The 25,758-nt window shown below is 47.2% G+C and overlaps 1 protein-coding gene across 1 annotated transcript in view; it reads right to left on the bottom strand.

The window, feature by feature from the left end:
- The window catches only part of dcp1a (decapping mRNA 1A), a 117,034-nt gene that overhangs the window by 75,806 nt on the left and 15,470 nt on the right, over nt 1-25,758 (bottom strand). Inside the window, 2 exon segments of the mRNA XM_038812767.1 lie at nt 8,118-8,245; nt 25,158-25,198. Coding sequence (XP_038668695.1) covers nt 8,118-8,245; nt 25,158-25,198 — 169 coding nt within the window.

Here is a 25,758-nt window from a genome sequence, read left to right on the forward strand (position 1 = left end):
CTGCTGAGAATTCTGAATTCTCCCTCCACGTATCCGAACAGGTGCCGGAATGTGGCGACTAGGAGCTTCTCACAGCACTGCAGTATTAATGTGAGCCTACTTGTGACAATAAAGATTATTTATTTTATTTACTACCTTCATTTCTAGGCTATGGTACAAGCTATTGTACTTGCTCTGCCTCTCCAGTTTGGGTGTCGCCTCGTCAGTCAATCCTCCAAACCTCTGCTCCCTGCTGGGCACCATTAGCAGCAGAAAATTAACTGGCTATCAAAACATTCACTGAAATGGGTGATGAATCAAGGATAATTACAGTGATCAGTTTTGTTGATCGACACAACATGAAATGGATGGATTTGGGAATAGGACAAACAAGATCAGAACTTGAAGCTGTATAATCAAAGGGAAAGAAATATGTCCATTTGGTATTCAGCATTATTTTCTTCTCTCCTTGAGAAATATTCCACAATTCGACATAATAGTGGCGAAGTGTGTAACGGCTGTTATAGATAGACTTCAAAAATATTACTGATGCTGTGCTATTCTGTTAGGAATAATGTAGAGGATATTTGTAACTATTCTGCGACTTTTAGCAGAGCTTTGCTCAGGGAAAAGGGAAAGGATGAACCAATTTGATTTTTTTTTAAAGTTGGTAGCGATTTGGGGACGGACCCCAAAGATGCGCTGGGGACGGACCCCAAAGATGCGCTGGGGAATCCCTCTCAGAACAAGTAAACATTTGCATGGAAATTGTCCAGAAACGCTAGGCAATTACGCTATGCTGTGAATCATCCGAAAACACAATTTAAATCACTCAATTCAGATGGTTCTATCAGGGTTACACTAATAGTCACTCGAATAAAGCTAGGAGAAATAAAACCTCTTCTAAATACTGGGTAACTATTTTAAACACCCAGACTGATGCCAACACGGGACACTCCCCAGCATCACCGACTAACCACTACACCAGTGTACTCCCCATATCCACCATAGGATTCCCCCGCTTTCTGACCTCCTACCCACACTGGATGTTCACCACCCCACCCCATCTCCCCATTTGTCTTTCTAATTACTTGCTGTACCTGCATGCTGTGTGATCCATATACAAGGAGACTAAGTACTCTTGCACTGCATAGCATTCTGCAGTTTTTCTCCATTTAAATATGCAGCTTTTCTATTCATCCTGTTAGTGAGCCCATAAACTACTCCCACCAGTGATTTCGTTCTTTAGCTATTTCTTATCTCCACCCAAACTCATTCTACATCTTGAGCATACAAATTAACATAATTTCCCAGTACTGTATTGATCTCATCGTCTGGTAAGAGTTACCTTACCACCGTTACCCATTCTTCCTGTGCTTCCAAAATGCCAATAACCCTCGAGTATTCATGTCCCAGATATTCATGGCCACTTTGCAACCATGTCTCTGTAATGGCTATCATATCATACTCATTTCTATTTGTACTATCAATTCATTCATCCCATCATGAAATACTACCTGAAATCAGATAAATAGCCGTGAATACTTGAAATAGCTAAAATACTGTGCAATTTCAAGATGGAATTAGATATAGCTCTTGGGCTAAAGGGATCAAAGGATATGGGGGGGGGGGGGGGGGGAAGAGTCAGGATCAGGGTATTGAACTTGATGATCAGCCACAATCGTAATGGCAGAGCATGCTTGAAGGGCCGAATGGCCTCCTCCTGCTTCTTTTTTCTATGTTTCTGTTTTTATTGAACTTATTTTATTGTTCTTACTTATGTCTGTAGCTCTGTCCCTTCTTGTTACACTCAGATTATTACTCACATCACTACCATGCACTATTGCCTTGTCCTTTCTCCTAACATTCCAGATCACCTCTCACATCCCCCCCCCCCCTCCCACCCCAAACATCTATTTAGTTTAAACTCCCCTCTTGAGCCCCAGTTATGCAATTTGCCAGTGCACTGGTCCCAGCGCAGTTCTGGAGAAAGCCGTCCTTATGGTAGCACTCTCTCCTTCCCCAATACTGATGCCAGTGCCCTATGAATCAAAACCCATTTCTCCCACACCAATCTTGGAGCCGCTCATTCAGCTATCTGATCTTATTTGCCCTCTGCCAATTTGCTCATGATTCAGGTAGTAATCCAGAGATTACTTTGTGGTTTTGCTTTATAATTTAGTTCCTAGCTGTTCATATTCCCACAGTAGAACTGGTTTCTTAATCCTTAATCCTACCTGTGTCATTGGCATTCAAATGGACCACGACAACTGGATCCTTCCCTCCCTCTTCAAATCTTCCCTTCCCTCTTCAAATTCCTCCCCAGCCCCGAGGAAACGTGCTTAAGCCTGGCACCAGGCAGGCAACACAGCCTTCGGGATTCACACTCTTGGTTGCAAAGAACGGTATCTATCCGACTAGCTGTATTGTACTCTACCACAACTACATTCCCCCTACTTGAATGTCTCACTACAACATGGTCAGTTTGCTCATTCTCCTTGCAGTTTCTGCTCTGGTCCACAAAGTTGCAAGAACATCAAGGTCCGCCATTGCTGCCTTGTGTCCTCGTACCTGCCTCAATCAGTCACATCTTCCAGTTCCTGATCACAAACCAAATCAGAAGTGTCTAACCTAAGGACGGGCTGTTCCGGAACAAAGTGTCCAGGTAACTTTCTCCATCCCTGATGCGTCATCGTGTCCAAAACTCAGACTCCTGCTCATCAACCCTGCGCAAAGGCTGCTTGAGCTGCAGAACTTACTGCAGATGTGGTTGCTCTAGATCAGTGCTTCTCAAAGTGTGGTACGCGTACCGGTGCCGGTACGCGAGCCATTGTCTGCCGGTACTTGGAGTGTTTCCAGAAAAGAAAGAGACAGTAATCCTGGATTGGCTTGTTACGCTCCCCGGTCCCTGGCACATTGAAAAAAAAACTGCCGGTACGCCACATCAGATAGTTTGAGATGCACTGCTCTAGATCACACAGGTGACCACCAGAACACCCCCACATGCCACGCTGCAACACATTGTATTTAACTAATTACATTTCAAGTTTAGGTAGGTCACTCAACTGTTCTCTGTAGCTTTAGTAAATTTAACTAGTCGAGTTATAAATTTAATGCAATCCTTATTGCATTACCGTCGGGCAGCACGGTAGCATAGTGGTTAGCATAATTGCTTCACAGCTCCAGGGTCCCAGGTTCGATTCCCGGCTTGGGTCACTGTCTGTGCGGAGTCTGCACATTCTCCCTGTGTCTGCGTGAGTTTCCTCCGGGTGCTCCGGTTTCCTTCCACAGTCCAAAGATGTGCAGGTTAGGTGGATTGGCCATGCTAAATTGCGTGTCCAAAATTGCCCTTAGTGTTGGGTGGGGTTGCTGGGTTATGGGGTTGCGGGGATAGGGTGGAGGTGTGGGCTTCGGTAGGGTGCTCTTTCCAAGAACCGGTGCAGACTCGATGAGCTGAATGGCCTCCTTCTGCACTGTGAATTCTATATCTATATTCTATATCTTATATCTCCGAGTACTGGTTTGAACTAACATTTACAAGGAATAAAATCTTCAAACTTACCAACTAATCAGCCATCTACTCAACTATTTAAGGCCTTTACACATTCTTAGGATCCTGTCAGAGACCATTAATGTTAAAGAAGAAATCCAAACACCCAGCAATTAACCAACGGAACTACGGGCAGCAGGGTGGCACAATAGTTAACACTGCTGCCTCAACAGTGCCAGGGACCCAGGTTCGATTCAGACCTTGGGTGACCATCTGTGGGTTTCCTCCGGGTGCTCCGGTTTCCTCCCTCAGTCCAAAGATGTGCAGGGGAGGTGGATTGGCCATGCCAAAACCTTGGTGGTTTAAAAAGTAGAACTAAGTTCATAACTTAGCAGATGCAGTTATAAACTATAATGCTAACAGTGCTTTGATTGTTTTTTGTGCGATAAAATTTAATACTTTTTTAAAAAGTTAAATGTTGTGGAGGCTGCTAACTACTTTCTTCCCCAAGGCTCTTGGACAGCCAGCGTAGATTTCCTCCACTAGCTGCAAGCAAGAACAAACCTTCCAGTTGTTTCTCCCCTCACAAAATCCAAAACTGAACTGCCTGTTTCTGTCAGCCAAACACACACAACTAAATTAAACAAAAGAACCTTCTAACCAAGGCTTCACCCTGAATCTCTATCTCCATGGCAATACATGTTTTGGGATGATTCAGCCAGAAACGTAGACAAATTATTTAATCTTCAAGGCCACGCTTGATTCTGGAATCCATATAAATAATTTCTATCTCCAGTGGAGACTCGATGAGCTGAATGGCCTCCTTCTGCACTGTGAATTCTATATCTATATTCTATATCTTATATCTCCGAGTACTGGTTTGAACTAACATTTACAAGGAATAAAATCTTCAAACTTACCAACTAATCAGCCATCTACTCAACTATTTAAGGCCTTTACGACCATTATGACTTTCTTTCCCAGAATTGCTAGCTTTTACCTTATTTTATGGAGATAATGATAGACAAACTGGCTCTATCCAGGTCCAGAAACAGGTCACCCATTGTTTAATTTTTTTTTGCCCCACCCCAACTCTGATCTTGTACAATATATACAAGGTATGCTTGTTTAAACTGCATTTACTTCAGGGTTGTTCATCAATTTCTCAATCACATACCCTCATTTACAATGCTCCGTCCCTGCCACGAGAAGAATAGTCAACCTGAAGCCAACATACAATAAGGAAGCACGCTGTGGACAGGCTAATTTAGTGGGGAGTGAGTCTTCTGCCCCCTCAGTGGGAGGAAGCCCCTCGTTCGCGAGCTACAATTCAATCTGATTGGCAGGCAGGTCAGAGTTCAGTACTGGATGCTGTTGCCAATGAAGGAAGAAGCCTGAAGCGGATAATGGCTGTCCCGGTTAAGCAAGACCCAGGGCTTTAGGGCGGGTAGGGATCTCAGAGCCCAGGGGGCGGGATGTAGGAAGCAGGTTTTGTGTGCAGGTGGCATGGGGTGGGAGGGGATGTGCTACTAGCAATTTACCAATCTGGAAACAATCTCATTGTCTACCTCCTCACTACCGTTCATCTTCCACCCGAATCTGCCACCTCTTTGCGACACCTTCTGTAAATTCTTATATTCTACCTGGAATATTGCCATTTAATATGCTGTTCAATTTGACATCAACAAACTTCACTATTAGCCGCAGGGAAGACGTTTGAAGAAAATGGGAACCCAGAGGGGCAATTTTCTGATAAATAATTTACAATAGCACTTCGGTCAATATGCACACTTACATAGATCTTTGATAAACTCAGTAGTTTCCCTCAACTTTGGAACAGGGCATACAAGAATTGTAGTGAACGATTCATTTCAGAAAGATGAAGGGCGGTATTCTCTTTCTTCCCCCCCCCCCCCCCCCCCCCCCCACGCCGGATGGGAGAATCGCTGGGGCACCGCGTGAATTGCGCCACACCGCCCCGACCCCCGCACGTGATTCTCCCACCCCCTCGAAACCAGCGCCGCGCGAATTGCGCTAGGTCGCTCGGAGAATCGCCGCAAACGGCGAGCGGCGATTCTCCGGCCTGGATGGGCCGAGCGGCCGCTCCGTCACGACAGGTTCCCACCGGCGCCGTCCACCCCTGGTCACTGCTGGTGGGAACTGTGCAGGAATGCTGGGGGGGGGGGGGGGGGGGTTGCTCCTTCACCAGGGGGGGCGAGGATAGGTCGTGCCCAGGACCTGTTCGCGCCGTCATGAAACGCACCGGCGTTCACGATGGCGCGGGCACTTAGTCCCGGGAGCGGAGAATACCGTCGAAAATCTAGAATATTCAATACCCGGAACATTTGCTTGAAACAAGTCCAAGTACATATAATAACATGAAATATCAAAGCTTGAAATCTGGATCAATTGTAAGTCAAGGGTGGCTACTTTTTCCAATTCAATACTGGAAAAAAAATTGAAGTGCAATAACTATTATCTCTATTTTTTTTTAATCAAGTTAATTCTGAAAGTTTAATTTTAGTCAATCTTATAAATGCCATTTTCTGTTTATTTCTGGCACGGTTGATAAACTATTAAAAGCAATCCAGATGGGGTTTGGATCTTCCGAACTGGATGTATTATTACTGGGTGGCAAATGTGGAGAAGGTGCGGAGCTGGGTTAGAGGGGTTAATTTCTAGTGGGTCAGAATGGAGGAGAGTTTGTGTAGGTGGTTAGGATTGAAGGGCGCTAGCAACAGCGCCCCTCCCGATGGCCCCTGGGAAATACTCAGGGAGACTGGTAATAATAGCTTCATTGAGAATTTGGAGACAGTTTCACCAACATTTCAGGTTGGGGGCAGGGTCAAGGGAAATGCCGATTCGAGGGAACCATAGATTTGAGCCAGGGAAGTGAGATGGATTTTTTTGGAGATGGGAGGGGAAGAGGATTAAGACACTAAAAGATTTGTTTCTTGGGGGTCGGTTTGCAGGATTGAAGGAGCTGGAAGCGAAGTATGGACTGGAGCAGGGGGAAATGTTTAGATACATGCAGGTTCAAGATTTTGCCAGGAAGGAGATACAGAGCTTCCCACTGGAGCCGACCTCCGCATTGCTGGAGAAGGTGCTGACGACAGGGGGACAGAAGAAAGGGATAGTGTCGGCGGTTTACAGGGCTATTTTGGAAGAGAAGCAGGCAACGCTGGAAGGGATCAAGGCAAAGTGGGAGGAACAGTTGGGAGAGGGTATGGAGGAGGAGTTCTGGTGTGAGGTGCTCCGGAGGGTGAACGCCTCCACCTCGTGTGCGAGGTTGGAGCTGATACAGCTGAAGGTGATATATAGAGCACACCTCACAATTGCGAAGATGAGCCGGCTCTTTGAGGGGGTAGAAGATGTGTGTGAACGTTGCGGGAGGAAGGCCCCACAAATCACGTTCATATGTTTTGGTCCTGTCCAAAGCTGGAGGATTACTGGAAGGAGGTTTTTAGGATAATCTCTGAAGTGGTGCACATGAAACTGGACCCGGGCCCCCGGGAGGCCGTATTCGGGGTGTCGGAGCAGCCAGGGTTGGAAACGGGTGCAGAGGCAGATGTTGCGGCATTTGCCTTCTTTATCGCTCAAAGGCAGATCCTGTTGGAGTGGAGATCAACCTCTCCACCCCATGCTGTGGCGTGGCAGGGGGTCCTGCTGGAAACTCTTGAGAAGGTTAAGTTTGAACTGAGGGGAGGGTGGAGAGGTTCTACAATTCATGGGCATTATTGATTATGAACTTTCAAGAATTGGATTACATCAAACATATGGGGGGTTGGGAGGTGGGCTGTAGATGTGTTAATGGTGACTATGGGTGATTCCTGATTCCTTTTTGTTATTTGTTTATGTTAACATGAGGGCAGTTGTTTGGGGATTGGTGGGAGGATGGGATTGTTGTTGTTGATATGGGGATTGACATTATATTCATTACTGCTTATTGTCTATTGTTGGTGGGTGTAAATTTGGGAGAAAATGTGAAAAAGGAGAATAAAAATTTTTTTTAAAAAAAGGAATCCAGACAATCTGAAAAAGGAAAGTCACCATCATCCCAGAGGGCCGTAGGCTGTTCTCCCCTTTGAAAGAGTGAGCTGACTGGTGGTGATTTAACCTGAGGGCCACCACACCTCAGGCAAGGGGAAAGTTTGAGAAGGCGGGGCCTCATGAACAACCGCAGCTAGTACGGGAATTGAACCCATGCTGTTCGCATCGTTCCACATCACAAACCAGCCATCCATCCAAGTGAGCTAACATTGGTAGAACGCCAATTTAGAAAAAAATTCCATATCAAGGGTCAGTTCTCAAACTCACAAGAATTTAACAACATTAAAAGTTAAAAACTATTGCCTGATTAACATCAGATAGATCACAAATCAATGTTTAAATTTTGAATGGTTTTGTTCATCAATTCAGGATGTTAATGCTGAGGATTGGAACATCTTCTATTTCAGGCAGTGTCAGAATCAAGCACAGTCAGATGCAGAGTAAATCACCTCCTATCCTTTTCCTGGTAATATGTCTCAGTCTTAACTTCAGATTAGCACTCTCTGTTCCACATTTATTCCCATTTCCATTAGCTCGGCAATTGATGAGCAAACCAGTTAGGTAACTGTCCTGACAAGTTGAATATATCAGTACTTACAGTTTGAATTTCTATAGAGAAGAAATGGGTCATGGAGCTGAAACTCCAGATCTTTGTTGATGGGTTCAACTAAATTTTTCATGTTAAGTCGATTCATGATTGTAAAGCCATGGTAAGGAGAAGCTGACCTGTGAAAAACATATTTTTAATATACGCAGCGATTTTAAACTTACATACTTAGAATAGACAATTTATACTTTGCATATTCCTGCGGAAATGAACAGTATTTTCCTATTCTCGTATCAATATTGTTGGGGCAGCACAGTGGCGCAGTGGTTAGCACTGTTGTCTCACGGAGCCGCGGTCACAGATTCGATCCTGGCTCTGGGTCACTATCTATGTGGAGTTTGCACATTCTCCCCGTGTTTGCGTGGGTTTGGCCCCCACAACCCAAAGATTGTGCAGGGTAGGTGGATTGGCCACGCTAAATTGCCCCTTAATTGGAAAAAATGAATTGGGTACTCTAAATTTAAAAAATATATATATATCAATATTGTTTTCACTGGAGTCAAGAGAAACACTTTTCTGAGACTGTATAGGTTCTGTATATCTTCTTTCAGCTCTGATGTAGCTAATCACAAGTTCATAATTCAAATAAGCCACTGCTTGTCTCTAATTTTGTTTTCCTCTCTTCTTAATAGGTTTCCTAACATCACATACCACTCTGTCTTACATACCACTTAGTCCTAAAATGAAAATAGTAAATCCGCTCAGGCTATCACTGATAGCCACTGGCATGTATATGAGCATGCTTTGGGGATCAATATGTGAACTGGTCCTTACAGTTCTACTTTTATATTGCCATAATCAATTCCAATCAGCTAGTCCAAGTTGCTTGGCATCTTGTACCTGCAGGAGGGATAAGGTAATCATAAAGCAGCTGAAAAACAGTTTTTCCACAGGTCAGCTATTCTTTACTACGTCATTATAATCATGAATCCACTTCACTCCAACGCACTAACTACGAAAGATTTAATCTTAGCTGGGTCACGGACACTAATGTCACCTCAGACTGAACACAATTTAATCTTCTCTGGGGAATCTGCTGGTCTATTATCCTCGTGAAAGTTGACTAAAATCCGTGAGGTTATGAAGAGCGCTTGGGAGAATTTACATCATATTGCATGTTTTTCTACCAAATTATTTCCAAAGTTATGTTTCCTAATGGACAGTTTTCTTAATAAGAAAATATTTACTCTTATAAAGCACCTTTCATAAGCTCAGGACATCCTAAGCAGATGACATCCAACACAGTGGTTCAAAATGTAGCCACTGTTGTATTGTAGGAAAGACAGCAGCCAATTTCCACACAGCACTGACCCACAACAGCAATCAAATAAATCATCATAGAATCTTGTTATAGTGATAAATATTCAGAGTGTCTATTAACACCATGTGTCAGCCAATACGTTGAAGGGGAGGTGGGACTTGCAGAAGGCAGATTCAAAGAAAAGTCAGGGGAAGGGAAAGTCAGGGAACCAAGAGGTGAAGGAATCAGTGGGAAGCGTAGCTGCTTAGGATTACAAAAAATCACGAAAAGACAGAGCTCAGGAGAGGTTACGATAGTCCCCATCTCACAAAATATGACAGTGTATGGAAAGGCTCAGTAAACCAAGGTCCACCACACTAAGAAAACAAAAAGGGACAGTCAATAGGGAATTAAAGGTGCTATATTTAAATGCCCGCAGTGTACGGAACAAGGTAGATGAGCTTGTGGCCCAGATTGTGACTGGCAGGTATGATGTGGTAGGCATCACAGAGACGTGGTTGCAGGGGGTTCAGGACTGGCAGTTAAACATCCAGGGATTTACAACCTATCGAAAAGACAGAGAGGTGGGTAGAGGGGGCGGGGTTGCCTTGTTAATTAGAAATGAAATTAAATCAATAGCACTAAACGCCATAGGGTCAGACGATGTGGAGTCTGTGTGGGTAGAGTTGAGGAACCACAAAGGCAAAAAAACCATAATGGGAGTTATGTACAGGCCTCCTGACAGTGGTCAGGACCAGGGGCACAAAATGCACCACGAAATAGAAAGGGCATGTCAGAAAGGCAAGGTCACAGTGATCATGGGGGACTTCAATATGCAGGTGGACTGGGTAAATAATGTTGCCAGTGGACCCAAAGAAAGGGAATTCATTGAATGTTTACAGGATGGCTTTTTGGAACAGCTTGTGATGGAGCCCACGAGGGAACAGGCTATTCTGGACTTATTGTTATGTAATGAGCCAGAATTGATAAAAGATCTTAAAGTAAGGGAACACTTAGGAAGCAGTGATCATAATATGGTAGAATTCAGTCTGCAATTTGAAAGAAAGAAGGTAGAATCAGATGTAAAGGTTTTACAGTTAAATAAAAGGTAATTACAGGCACATGAGGGAGGAACTGACGAAAATCGACTGGAAGCAGAGCCTAGTGGGAAAGACAGTAGAACAGCAATGGCAGGAGTTTCTGGGAGTAATTGAGGACACAGTGCAGAGGTTCATCCCAAAGAAAAGAAAGGTTATCAGAGGGAGGATTAGGCAGCCATGGCTGACAAAGGAAGTCAGGGAATGCATCAAGGCAAAAGAGAGAGCCTATAATGTGGCAAAGAGTAGTGGGAAGTCAGAAGATTGGGAAGGCTACAAAAACAAACAGAGGATAACAAAGAGAGAAATAAGGAAGGAGAGGATCAAATATGAAGGTAGGCTAGCCAGTAACATTAGGAATGATAGTAAAAGTTTCTTTAAATACATTAAAAACAAACGAGAGGCAAAAGTAGACATTGGGCCGCTCCAAAATGACGCTGGTAATCTAGTGATGGGAGACAAGGAAATAGCTGAGGAACTTAATAAGTACTTTGCGTCAGTCTTCACAGTAGAAGACATGAGTAATATCCCAACAATTCAGGAAAGTCAGGGGGCAGAGTTGAATATGGTTGCCATCACAAAGGAGAAGGTGCTAGAGAAACTAAAAGGTCTGAAAATTGATAAATCTCCGGGCCCAGATGGGCTACATCCTAGAGTTCTAAAGGAGATAGCTGAAGAAATAGTGGAGGCGTTAGTTATGATCTTTCAAAAGTCACTGGAATCAGGGAAAGTCCCAGAGGATTGGAAAATCGCTGTTGTAACCCCCCTGTTCAAGAAGGGAACAAGAAAAAAGATGGAAAATTATAGGCCAATTAGCCTAACCTCGGTTGTTGGCAAAATTCTAGAATCCATCGTTAAGGATGAGATTTCTAAATTCTTGGAAGTGCAGGGTCGGATTAGGACAAGTCAGCATGGATTTAGTAAGGGGAGGTCGTGCCTGACAAACCTGTTAGAGTTCTTTGAAGAGATAACAAGTAGGTTAGACCAAGGAGAGCCAATGGATGTTATCTATCTTGACTTCCAAAAGGCCTTTGACAAGGTGCCTCACGGGAGACTCCTGAGTAAAATAAGGGCCCATGGTATTCGAGGCAAGGTACTAACATGGATTGACGATTGGCTGTCAGACAGAAGGCAGAGAGTTGGGATAAAAGGTTCTTTTTCGGAATGGCAACCGGTGACAAGTGGTGTCCCGCAGGGTTCAGTGTTGGGGCCACAGCTGTTCTCTTTATATATTAACGATCTAGATGACGGGACTGGGGGCATTCTGGCCAAGTTTGCCGATGATACAAAGATAGGTGGAGGGGCAGGTAGTATTGAGGAGGTGGGGAGGCTGCAGAAAGATTTAGACAGTTTAGGAGAATGGTCCAAGAAGTGGCTGATGAAATTCAACGTGGGCAAGTGCGAGGTCTTGCACTTTGGAAAAAAGAATAGAGGCATGGACTATTTTCTAAACGGTGACAAAATTCATAATGCTAAAGTGCAAAGGGACTTGGGAGTCCTAGTCCAGGATTCTCTAAAGGTAAACTTGCAGGTTGAGTCCGTAATTAAGAAAGCAAATGTAATGTTGTCATTTATCTCAAGAGGCTTGGAATATAAAAGCAGGGATGTACTTCTGAGGCTTTATAAAGCACTAGTTAGGCCCCATTTAGAATACTGTGAGCAATTTTGGGCCCCATACCTCAGGAAGGACATACTGGCACTGGAGCGGGTCCAGCGGAGATTCACACGGATGATCCCAGGAATGGTAGGCCTAACATACGATGAACGTCTGAGGATCGTGGGATTATATTCATTGGAGTTTAGGAGGTTGAGGGGAGATCTAATAGAAACGTACAAGATAATGAATGGCTTGGATAGGATGAACGTAGGGAAGTTGTTTCCATTAGCAGGGGAGACTAGGACGCGGGGGCACAGCCTTAGAATAAAAGGGAGTCACTTTAGAACAGAGATTAGGAGAAATTTCTTCAGCCAGAGAGTGGTAGGTCTGTGGAATTCATTGCCACAGAGGGCGGTGGAGGCCGGGACATTGAGTGTCTTTAAGACAGAAATTGATAAATTCTTGATTTCTCGAGGAATTAAGGGCTATGGTGAGAGAGCGGGTAAATGGAGTTGAAATCAACCATGATTGAATGGTGGAGTGGACTCGATGGGCCGAATGGCCTTACTTCCACTCCTATGTCTTATGGTCTTATGGTCTAAAATCTATTTACTCAGCAAAATGTAAGGCAACGTCTTTACTCATCAGTCCATTTAAACAGTGCATTACTGTAATGAGTCCATTTAAAAAGGGTATCCACAAAACACAGCAAACAGAACTCGGGACTGCAATTACACCAACTATTCCAGATAAAAACATAATGATTCTCCAGCAAACTTGAGTGAGTAAACAATTATTACATGCAAATCGTGTGAAATATGAACCCAAGTCACTTCTAATGCAGGCATGACTTGAGAGGAATTACCCAATCCTCTCGAAAATGGTTGCACTACTATTTTTTCCTTATTCTTTCATGGGATACCAGTGTCACTGGCGAGGCCAGAATCCCTAATTGCCCTTGTAATTAATGTTTTGCTGAGGCATTTCCGAGGGCAATTAAGAGTCCAACACATTGATGTGGGTCTGGGGTCACTTTTAGACTAGATTGGGTAAAGACGGCAGACTTCCTTTCCTAAAGGACAGTGGAGACCTCGATGGATGTCACAGCAAACAACGATAGTTGTCATGGTCCTTACTGAGATTAGCTTTCAATTCCAGAATTATTCCATCAGGTGTCATGGTGAGATCAGAACCACCAGGAACCCCCCCCCCCCCAACCACTCCAAATCCCTAAGCTCCTGGCCTCAAGACCATCCATTGGGATATCATTAATTCATTTGTTAACTTTAGATAATGTCAAGCAAACAGCAACGCAAAATTCCAATGAACAAAAGTAAGCTACCCAGAAAGAGACAGCACACCAGGAAATCGTTGTTTCAAAAATGGAGGACTATATATTTCCGTGCCAAAATAAATGCATGTAGCATTTTTAACACAGTTAAGCTTTCTGAAGCACTTCACAGCATCATTATCAAACATAAAATTTGATACTGAGCCACAAAAGGATATTGGAGGATGACCAAAAGCTTGGTCAAAGACACAGGTATTAAGGAACAACTAAAAGGAAGGGAGGTAGAGGGTGCAGAGGTTTGGGGGCGGGTGGAATCCCAGAACTTGGGAGCATATAGTGACAAGCTATTTCATGCCAGAATGAAGATGATTTTGCAAATCCAAAGCTACTGTCCTTCACTCCATCTAATATCCTATGGAATTTTTCCCTATTCTTCTACTTATTATTCCTGTTGCGGACAAGACAAAGTAGTGAAACAAGATTATCATTACTTAAATTTCCACTATTTATTCTACCTGACATTTGGACTATTTCTTGGAATAAAGTTGATCTATCCATCCAGCGGCCATGACAAACCAATAATTTGTCTTCCAATTAGAGCACCTACTCTGATGCCTTTTGCTGTCAACCTATCTCAGAATAGGCACAGATTATGATGAGATATACTATACCTGTCGTAAGTGCTAAACAAAATGCTTCAGTGAGTTACAATAGAAATATTTTGCTGAAGTCTCAATGCACACAGGTAGAACAGAAGAAACATTATTCAGCATTTGCCCTGACAACAAAGCAATTTTTACTTTGTCAACTATGGTGAGGATCTCATTTCTTAAGACTCGGCAGCTCTAATCATCTTGATGGTAGCACATCTGTTCAACTTAAATAACACAGAATATTTCAATAAGACTAATTCAATTTACATTTCGAAAGAGACATCCTAGGTGGGATTCTCCATTGGCGGGACGCTCCATTTTGACAGTGCACAGGGGTTTCCCGACGGCGTGGGGCTGCCCCACAACGGGAAACCCCATTGACCGGCCGGCATAACGGAGCATCCCGCCGGCATGGTGAGGCAGAAAGGTGGCGCGGCGGGCCGGAGCACCCTGCCCCGTGTTTTAAAAAAAACCAATATCCAGCCAAATCGTTTGAGAATACTCAATTTAACTAAACCAGCTCTCTCTTTCTCCAACACACTGGTTCTACTTGGCCACCTGTTGTTGCTAATTTTGCTAAGTGTGCTTTACACTTAATTTGCTCTGTTTAATCACCTTGCTCTAGAGTCGCCAGGTATCTTTATGATACCACCACGAGGTTCAAGTTCAAGTGCTGATCAATAACTCAATACACCGACTTCTGGTGGCGACAATGAGGAGCTAATCCGCACATTCGGTAGCTCCCGCTGAGAACGGACTTTGGGGCTCTTTTCAGGGCCCCCAACGGAGCTGTGTCAGCAAATCCCGACGTGGGAAGAGGACAGGAGTCGACCCCAACGGTCCTATGGTCCGGACCAGGAGTGGGGTAAGGAGAAAACCGGAGAAAGCACCCCTGAAAAAGCAGGGGAAGGAAGACAAAATGGCGGCCGGCGGAGGCCTTGAGGAGCTGAGGCAGTGGGCTCAGGAGCAGCAGGCGACTCTGCTGTCCTGCTTCCAGGAGCTTAAGTTGGAGCTGCTGGAGGTAACCAACAGGGAGCTGATGGAGACCCAGACAGCCCAGGGGGCTGCGATCCGGGAGTTGCAGCAGCAGGCCTCCGAAAGGTAGGATGAGGTCGTGGCCGTGGCGGGGAAGGTGGAGATGCACGAGGCGCTCCATAAAAGATGGCAGGAGCGGTTCGAGGAGCTGGACAACCGGTCGAGGAGAAAGAATTTGCGGATCCTGGGCCTCACAGAGGGGCTAGAGGGGTCGGACCTAGTGGCCTATGTGGCGGCTATGTTAAACTCGCTGATGGGGGCTGGGTCCTTCCAGGGGCCCCTGGAGTTAGAGGGGGCCCACAGAATTCTGGCTAGGAGGCCCAAGCCGAACGAGCCGCCGCGGGTGGTGTTGGTGCGGTTTCATCGGTTCGTGGATCGTGAGTGTGTGCTCCGGTGGGCCAAGAAGGAGCGGAGCAGCAAGTGGGAGGACACGGAGGTGCAGATCTTCCAGGACTGGAGTGCGGAGGTGGCGCGGCGGAGGGCCGGGTTTAACCGGACGAAGGCGGTGCTCCATAGATGGAGTTTGAAGTTCGGCATTTTGCAGCCGGCGCGTCTGTGGGTCACCTATAAGGATCGGCACCATTATTTTGAGTCCCCGGAGGAGGCGTGGGCCTTTGTGCAGGCCGAGAAATTGGACTCAAACTGAGGGTCTAAGATGGGGGATGCTGTATAATACTGTATTTGTATTTGCTTGGTTTAATGTAAGACGTGGGTTGGCCTTAGGGTGGGTGGGGTGATGTCGATTTGTCTTTTCTATATGGGTTTTTCTGCAGGGGTCCGGTGGACGGGTTCGGGCAGGGGGGGACTGACAATGGGAGTAGCCCTGGAGGTGGCGGGGCTGGGCAGGGCGAAAGCACGGGCTTTCTGCGGGTTTCCCGGGCTGGGAGATGGTGGGGGCGGAGTCGGGGCTGAGAAGCGCGGGTCGTTGCTGGCTGTTTTCTTTCCCCGCGCAAGAGCGGGGGGGGGGGGGGGGGGGGGGCGCGTTGACGGGCACGATGGAGGAGGGGTAGTCCCACGTGGGGAGGAGTCGGAGGTAGGGCGGGAGTCGCCGGGGTCAGCAGAAGTTAGCTGGCTCACGGGAGTGCTATGGAGGGAGGGGCACGGCTAGGAGGGGTCCTAGTCGCCGGGGGGGGGGGTAACTGGGTTGCTGCTGAAATGGTCAGGAAGGAGCTGGAGGACGCAGGGGGTGCTGGAGGGGGGGGGGATGCCGCCGTGGGAAACTGGCAGAGCGGGGGACGCTGGCCGGTGGTGGGCAAGGGATGGGGTATGGCTAATCGGCAGGGAGCCCTCTGATCCGGCTGATAACCTGGAGTGTGAGGGGGCTGAATGGGCCGGTCAAACGGGCCTGGGTATTTGCGCACCTGAAGGGGCTGAAGGCAGATGTGGCCATGCTCCAGGAGACACACCTGAGAGTGGTGGACCAGGTTCGGCTGAGGAAGGGATGGGTGGGCCAAGTATTTCACTCGGAGCTGGATGAGAAGAGTAGGGGGGTGGCGATCCTGGTGGGGAAGAAGGTGCCGTTTGAGGCGTTAAACGTGGTGGCTGACAGTGGCGGGAGATATGTGATGGTGAGTGGTAAGCTGCAGGGGGAGCGGGTGGTGTTGGTGAATGTTTACGCTCCAAATTGGGACGATGCGGGGTTTATGCGGCGTATGTTGGGCCGCATTCCGGACCTGGAGGTGGGAGGCCTGATCATGGGGGTTGGGGGGGGGGGGGGGGGGGGACTTCAACACGGTACTGGATCCCCCATTGGATTGATCCAAGTCCCGGACGGGTAGGAGGCCGGCGGCGGGTAAGGTGTTGAGGGGATTTATAGACCAGAATTGGGGGGGGTGGATCCCTGGAGGTTTGCGAGGCCAAGGGCCAGGGAATACCCGTTTTTCTCCCACGTACATAAGGCCTACTCGAGGATTGATTTTTTTGTCCTGAGCAGGGGGTTGGTTTCGAGGGTGGAGGATGTGGAATACTCCGCCATTGCCATTTCAGATCATGCCCCACACTGGGTGGACCTCGGGCTGGGGGAAGAGAGGGACCAACGTCCGCTCTGGCGCTTGGAGGTGGGTTGCTGGCAGATGAGGAGGTGGCCGAGAGGGTTCGGGGGTGTATCGAGAGGTACCTTGAGGCCAACGACAACGGGGAGGTCCGAATGGGGAACGGTCTGGGAGGCATTGAAGGCGGTGATGAGGGGGGAATTGATCTCCATCCGAACCCATAGGGAGAGGGGGGAGCAGAGGGAGAGGGAGAGCTGATAGGGGAGATGGTGCGGGTGGATAGGAGATATGCAGAGGCTCCAGAGGAGGGATTGCTGGGGGAAGAGGCGTAGCCTTCAGGCCAGATTTGACCTATTGACTGCCAGAAAGGCGGAAGCTCAGTGGAGGAAAGCACAGGGGCCGGTGTATGAATACGGGGAGAAGGCGAGCAGGATGCTGGCACACCAGCTCCGAAAGCGGGACCCGGCCAGGGAGATTGGGAGAGTGACGGATAAGGCTGGGAAGGTGGTGTGGATGGGAGTAGATGTTAATGGGGTCTTCAGAGACTTCTATGGGGAACTGTACCGGTCGGAACCCCCGGTGGAGGGGGGTGGAATGGGGCGCTTCTTGGACAAGCTGCGATTCCCGAGGGTGGAGGAGGAGCAGGTGGAGGGACTGGGTGCGCCGATCGGGCTGAAGGAGGTGGTCAAAGGGATAGGGAGCATGCAGTCGGGGAAGGCGCCGGGGCCGGACGGGTTTCCGGCTGAATTTTATAAAAGGTATTTGGACCTGTTGGGCCCCCTGTTGGTCCGGACCTTTAACGAGGCAAGGGAGGGGGGGGGGCTTTGCCCCCAACTATGTCACGGGCGCTGATTTCCTTGATCCTGAAGCAGACAAAGACCCTCTGCAGTGCGGGTCATATAGGCCGATTTCACTGCTAAACCCCGACGCTAAACTGCTGGCAAAGATCCTGGCCACTAGAATAGAGGATTGCGTGCCCGGGGTCATTCATGAGGACCAGACGGGGTTTGTGAAGGGAAGGCAGTTGAATACAAACGTGCAAAGGCTTCTCAATGTCATTATGATGCCAGCTATGGAAGGGGAGGCGGAGATAGTGGTGGCATTGGATGCGGAGAAGGCCTTTGATAGGGTTGAGTGGGAGTATTTGTGGGAGGGTTGGAGAGGGGTTTATCCGGCGGGTGAGGCTGCTCTGCGAGGCCCCGATGGCGAGGGTAGCCACAAATAGGAGGAGGTAGGAGCACTTTTGGCTGTACAGGGGGGATGAGTCAGGGGTGCCCCCTGTCCCCCTTGCTCTTCGCATTGGCGATTGAGCCCCTGGCCATGGCATTGAGGGAGTCAGGGAACTGGAGGTGCCTGGTGCGGGGTGGGGAGGAGCATTGAGTGTCGCTGTATGCAGACGACCTGTTGCTGTATGTGGCGGACCCGGTGGGAGGATGCCGGAGGGGATGAGGATTCTTAGTGAATTCGGGTGTTTCTCTGGGTATAAGTTGAACCTGGGCAAGTGCGAGTTGTTTGTGGTGCATCCGGGGGATCAAGAGATGGGGATTGGTAGGCTCCCACTGAAGCAGGCAGGGAAGAGTTTCAGGTACCCAGGGGTCCAGGTGGCTGGGAGCTGGGGGGGCCCTGCACAAGCTCAACCTCACAAGGTTGGTGGAGCAGATGGAGGAGGGGTTTAAGAGGTGGGATATGTTACCGCTGTCACTGGCGGGGAGGGTGCAGTCCGTTAAGATGACGGTGCTCCTGAGGTTTTTGTTCCTGTTCCAGTGCTTCCCCATCCTTATCCTGAAGGCCTTTTTTAGGAGGGTCAACAGGAGTATCACAGGATTTGTGTGGGCGCATGGGACTCCGAGGGTGAGAAGAGTGTTCCTGAAATGGGGCAGGGATAGGGGGGGGCTGGCGTTGCCCAACCTCTGTGGGTACTATTGGGCTGCCAACCCAGCGATGGTGCGTAAGTGGGTAATGGAAGAGGAAGGGGCAGCGTGGAAGAGGATGGAGGCGGCGTCATGTGTGGGCACGAGCCTGGAGGCGCTGGTAACGGCGCCGCTGCCGCTCCCTCCAACGAGGTATACCACGAGCCCGGTGGTGGCGGCTACCGTCAAAATTTGGGGGCAATGGAGACGGCATAGGGGAGAAGTGGGTGGCTCGATGGAGGCCCCGATACGGGGGAACCATCGGTTTGTCCCAGGGAGCATTGATGGTGGATTTCTGGGCTGGCACAGAGGTTGAGGGACCTGTTTGTGGAGGGGAGGTTCGCGAGCTTGGGGGAGTTAGAGGGGAAGTTTGGGCTCCCCCCGAGGAACATGTTTAGGTACATGCAGGTGAGGGCGTTTGCCAGGCAGCAGGTGGAGGGGTTCCCCTTGCTGCCCCCACGAGGGATGCGGGATCGGTTGCTCTCGGGGGTGTGGGTTGGAGGAGGGAGGATTTCGGACATATACCGGGTGATGCAGGAGGTAGACGAGGCCTCGGTGGAGGAGCTGAAGGGTAAATGGGAAGAGGAGCTGGGTGAGGAGATTGAGGAGAGGACATGGGCGGATGCCCTGGAGAGAGTGAATTCCTCCTCTTCCTGTGCGAGGCTTAGCCTCATACAGTTCAAGGTGCTGCATAGGGCCCACATGACTGAGACGAGGATGAGTAGGTTTTTCGGGGGCGAGGACAGGTGTGCTGGGTGCTCGGGGAGCCCAGCGAACCACGCCCATATGTTTTGAGCGTGCCCAGCGCTGGGGGAGTTTTGGAAGGGGGTAGCAAAGACGGTGTCGAGGGTGGTGGGATCCAGGGTCAAGCCAGGCAGTGGAGCCGGGAGTGCAGGTGGCGAAAGAGGCCGGTGTTCTGGCCTTTGCGTCCCTTGTAGCCCGACGGAGGATCTTGCTCCAATGGAAGGATGCTAGGCCCACCAAGCGTGGAGGCCTGGATCAATGATATGGCCGGGTTCATTAAATTGGAGAAGGTGAAATTTGCCCTGAGGGGATCAGTACAAGGGTTCTTTAGGCGGTGGCAGCCTTTCCTGGACTTCCTGGTGGAAAGGTAGGGAAATAGGCCGGCAGCAGCAGCAACCCAGGGGCGGGGGGGAGGGGGGGGGGGGGGTTTGGATCGGTGGGAAGGAGAACTGTGTACATGGGTTTGTGGGGTGTGGTGGGTGTTATCTCTTTCCCTTTTGTTGTTGGGTGTTCTTTTGTTTTTTTCCTTTTGTTTGTAGTTGCTTTTGAAGTTAGGTGGGTATTGTTCTTGGGGTGTTACCGCGGTTGTTTTGTTAATAGAGTTGAGATGTTTATATTTTTTTAAAATATCAATAAAAATTATTTATAAAAAAAAATAACTCAATACACCAGTTAGTAAGGTTCAAATCAAAACACATTTATTATATACACAGTCAATCGCTACCCACTGTGCAGTGGTGGAGGGAGTGAATGCGAAAGGTGGTGGATGGAGTGCAAATCAAATTACCTATGTCCTGGATGGTGTCAAGCCTCTCGAGTATTGTTGGAGCTGCACTCAAAAGAAAAAGAATACACCATAGGAACAGGTCCTTCGGCCCTCCAAGCCTGCGCCGATCATGTGTCCTATCTAGACCAACTGCCTGTATCCTTCTATACCCCGTCTGTTCATGTGCCTATCCAGATAGGGCTCAAAGGTCGCTAATATATCTGCCTCAACCACCTCACTTGGCAGTGCATTCCAACCCACCACCACCCTCTGTGTAAAAAAAAACTTACCCCACATATCTCTGCTGAACCTCCCCCCCACTCCTTCAACTTGTGCCCCCTTATAATTGTCATTTCCATTCTGGGAAAAAGCCCCCAACTGTTCACCTCATCCATACCCCTAATAATTTTATAAACTTCTATCAGATTGCTCCTCAGCCTCCGTCTCACTAGGGAGAACAATCCCAGTTTATTCAATCTCTCCTCATACCTAATACCCTCCATACCAGGCAACATTCTGGTAAACCTTTTCAGTACTCTCTCCAAAACCTCCACGTCCTTCTGATAGTGTGGTGACCAGAATTGGAACAGTATTCCAAATGTGGCCCATCCAACGTTCTATATAACTGGAACATTATTTGCGAGCTTTTATACTCGATACTCTGTCCTATGAAGGCAAGCATGCCATATGCTTTCTTTACCACCATTTCCACCTGTGCTGCCACTTTTAAGGATCTGTGGACCTGCACGTCCAAATCTCTCTGTGGCTCTATGCTCCTGATGGTTCTGCCATTTATTTAATAGCTCCCACCTGAATTAGACCTGCCAAAATACATCACCTCGCATTTGTCCGGGTTAAATTCCATCTGCCATTTCTCTGCCCAATTTTGCAACCTATCTATATCCTGTTGTATTCTCTGACAATCTTCATCACTATCCGCGACTCCTGCAATCTTCGCATCATCTGCAAACTTGCTAATCAGACCCGCTACATTTTCTTCCAAGTCAGTTATATATTAGAAAGAGCAGAGGTCCCAGTACTGATCCCTGCGGAACATCACTAGTTACAGACCTCCATTCGGAAAAACACTCTTCCACTGCTACCCTCTGTCTTCTATGGCCAAGCCAGTTCTGAATCCATCCAGCTAGTTCACCCCTGACCACAGCAGAATTCACAACCTCAGACTTGCTCTTGTAACCATTGCATTTATGTGGCAAGTCCAATTCAGTTTCTGATCAATGGTAACACTTGGAATGTTGATACAAGGGGATTCCGTGATAGTAATGTCAATTAATGTAGAGGATAGATGGTTAGTTTTTCTCTTACCTGAAATGGCTACTGCCTGGCATTATCGGCGTAAATATTACTTGCCACTGATCAGCCCAAGCCTGTATGTTGTCCAGGTTTTGATACATATAGGCACCGGTTCAGTATTTGAGACACAAATGGTGCTGAACATTGTGCATTCATCAGCAAACATCCGCACCTCTGATCATATGATGGAGGGAAGGTCATTGATAAAGTAGCTGAATATGGTTGAAAGGACTGAAATCTCCAGATAACACAACCGTCCTTTGTGCCAGGTATAACTCCAACCAGCTGATTCCCATCGACTCCAGATTTGCTAGAGCTCCTTAATTCCATACTCAGTCAAATGCTGCCTTGATGTCAGGGTAGTCACCCACTTCACCTCTGGAGCCTTGATGGCAAGGCTCATCTCACCTCTGGAGTTCAGCTCTTTTGTCCATGTTTGGACCAAGGCTATAATGAGGTCAGGAGCTGAGTGGCCCTGGCAGAACCCAAACTGAGCATCAGTGAGCAGGTTATGGCTGAGTAAATGCTGCTTGATAGCACTCAAACAACACCTTCCATCATTTTGCTGATCGAAAATAGACTATTGGGACAGCAATGCACTGGACTGGATCTTTCCTTTGTGGACAGGATGTACCTGGGAATTTTCCACATTGCCAGGTAGATGCCAGTGATTTAGCTTTACTGGAACAACTTGGCTAGGGGCATGGCTAGCTCTGAGCACAAATCTTCAGTACGATTGCCAGAATGTCGTCAGGACCCATAGATTTGCAGTCCCCAGTGCCTTCAGCCGAAACTCAATATCACGTGGAGTGAATCAAATTGGCTGGAGCATCTGTGATGCCAAGGACCTCAGAAGAGGTTGCTTCAACCTTGCCTTTTGGACTGGTGTGCTGGCTCCACGATCATTGAGGATAGGGAAATTTATGAAGTCTCCTCCTGCTTAATTATCCACCACCATTCATGACTAGAGATGGCAGGACTGAAAAGGTTTGATTGTGGATCAGGAAGATCTGCTGTTTAGCATGCTGTTTGCCTCGCAAGTAGCTTTGTATTGTAGCTTCACAAGGTTGATACCTGATTATCCAGTATACCTGGAGCTGCTCTTGGTATGCTCTCCTGCACTCTTCATTCAACCAGGGTTAATCCCCTGGCTTGATGGCAGAATGGGGCATATGCAGGGCCATGAGATTCCAGCTGAATACAATTCTGCTTCTGATAGCCCACGGGCACAGATACCAAGTTTGGTGTTGCTAGATCTGTTTGAAATCTATCCCATTTGGCATGGTGGTAGTGCCACACAAGATGATGGATGGTATCTTTTTTTTAAATTAAAAGATAAATAAATTTAGAGTACCCAATTCTTTTTGTCTAATTAAGCAGCAATTTAGTGTGGCCAATTCACCTTTCCTGCACATCTTTTTGGGTCGTGTGTGGGGGGGGGGAAAGAGAGAGAATGTGCAAACTCCACACGGACAGCGACCTGGGGTCGGCATCAAACCTGGGTCCTTGGCGCCATGAAGTACTAACCACTGCGCCACCATGCTGCCCCTGATGGAAGGTATCCTTAATGTGAAGATAGGACATCATCCTCACAAGGACTGTGTGGTGGTCACTCCTACCGATACCGTCATGGACAGATGTATTGAGACATTTAGCTTGGTGAGGATGAGGTCAAGTAGATTTATCCCTCTTGTTGGTTTCCCCACCACCTGTTCCAGACCCAGTAATAGCTATATCTTTTAGGACTCGGCCAGCTTTTTCAGTAGTGGTGCGACTGAACCATTGCTGGTTATGGGCATTGAAGCCCCCCATATAGGGTACATTGCCACCTTCAGTCCTTCCTCCAAAATGGTAGGTGGTATTCAACAGGAGATTTCCATATTTAGTCGGTTACCTGATGCAGCTAGATTTCATGGATTGAGAGTCAATGTTGAGGATTCCCAGGGCAACTTCCTCCTGACTGTATACTACTGTGCTGTCACCTCTGGTGGATCTATCCTGCTGATGGGACAGGGCATACCCAGGGGTGGTGAAGGTGGTCTCTGGGACATTGTCTGTAAAGTGTGATTCCATGAGTATGACTGTATCAGGTTCTTGTTTGTCTCGTCTGTGAGTCAGCTCTCTGGTGAAAATTCCCCTTCACCATAAACTAAGCTGCGCTGGGAAAAGGCAGTGACATCTGTCTGCAGGAAAAATGAATACAAAGAAATAATCTATCACATTCTTGGAAGTTGCTAGTTCTTGATTATAGGTGGCCGATAAGGTGAGCAATGGCAAATCTCTGAAAGCAGATCACTACTCCCAACTGGAGCATGGAACTCAAGTAGAATCTATAATTAGCAGACAAAGAACACAGGGATGTATGCCCTTCTCTGGAAGGAGATAGACAGCAAAACATTTAAGCTTAAAACACAGCATTCATATTTTACAACCACTCAGCAAAATAAATAATTTAAATACAAACAGTTCAGAGTACATAAATCTATTTTTGTATTGCAGACCCAAGTTTAGGGACAGGATTCTCCAACCTCCCAGCCTTGTGTTTCTCGGAGGGAGGAGGTGGTGTACTGTTAGCTGGCGGCGGGATTCTCTGCTCCCGCCACAATCAATGGGAATTCCCATTGAAGCCACCACCCCCTGCCCTAGGCCAGGAAACCTACGGGTGGGATGCGCTGCTGGCAGGACCAGAGAATCCCTCCGTCAACAAAAGGCTGGAGAATTCAGGTCCAGGGGTGCTAATTTTGTTCACTGTTTCTTTCCCCCCCCGCCATATCGTCAGGAATGTATATTTTGTATGTACTGCTGATATAGAGTGTCTTACAGACAGTGATAATATTTTGATTTTGTTGGCAAGGTATTCTTTTGTCAGTTTGATTGGATCATATTTCTGTGCTATATCAGTGTTATCCTGAAGGGGACATTTATTATGATGAATAACATCCTTATTGGTCTATCAAAAAATGCCTAAAATATTTCCCAGCCACTTTAAAGGTATCGTCATTGTTGCATAGGCAAATTCTTAACCTTGGGTAGGGTGCTCTTTCCAGGAGCCGGTGCAGACTCGATGGGCCGAATGGCCTCCTTCTGCTCTGTAAATTCTATATGCTTTCCTTCTCATTTCCAAACTCCATTGCAGGTTGAGACAGAGTTACTGAGCAACATTAAGAGTTAACTATGGTGTTAAAAGTTAAATATTAGATCACCTCATCATTATGCATAATACATCACCAGGAACACAGTTGCAGCTTTCACTCTTAATTTCTCCTTCCAGATCAGCAAGTGGTGTTGAAATATAATTGTATAAATAATTTAAAAATATGTTCTCCTGCTATGGGATGTAGAAGAGTTAAATACTGAAATACAGTTTATCAGATATTGTATTTAAACACATACCTGGTGTACACAAACAAGGTACCTTCTACATCAGTCTTCTCCTAAAAAAGAAAATAGTACAACAAAGTTCCAAGTTTAGCCATCAATGACAAAACCCCTCCACAATTCTGAAATAATCTATTTATTTTCACCTGCAGAAATTACCTCCTGTATTGCTGGCCTTAGTACTGTAAATCCATGAACTACCCAAGAAATTCTTCAGAACTATTGTGGACAAACAATAAGAGCATAATGGTGGCTTATCACCTGGGACAGTCATTCATCTTGGATTCCTCTCAATTATGAGGTTTACTACCTCGCTGCATGCTACTCAATGCAGCACGATAGTTCACCCTTTCAAGGTGGTCATGCTTTCTGTGAATAACCTATGCTGGCAGCCAAGGAGTTGTCAACAGCTTCCCCCATCAAGCCTCTTGCTGAAAGGAAACCATAGAAAAGGTGGTAAAATCACAGGATAGAATCATAGAATGGTTACAATACCAGAGATGACCATTCAGCCCATCCTGTCCATATTGACATTCTGCTAGAGCAAATCAATGAGTCCCAGTCCCCAACCTTTTACATGTACCTCAGAATTATTTTTCACCAGGGCAGCATGGTG

The sequence above is a fragment of the Scyliorhinus canicula genome, chromosome 11 (assembly GCF_902713615.1).
Source record: "Scyliorhinus canicula chromosome 11, sScyCan1.1, whole genome shotgun sequence".
Lineage (NCBI taxonomy): Eukaryota > Metazoa > Chordata > Chondrichthyes > Carcharhiniformes > Scyliorhinidae > Scyliorhinus > Scyliorhinus canicula.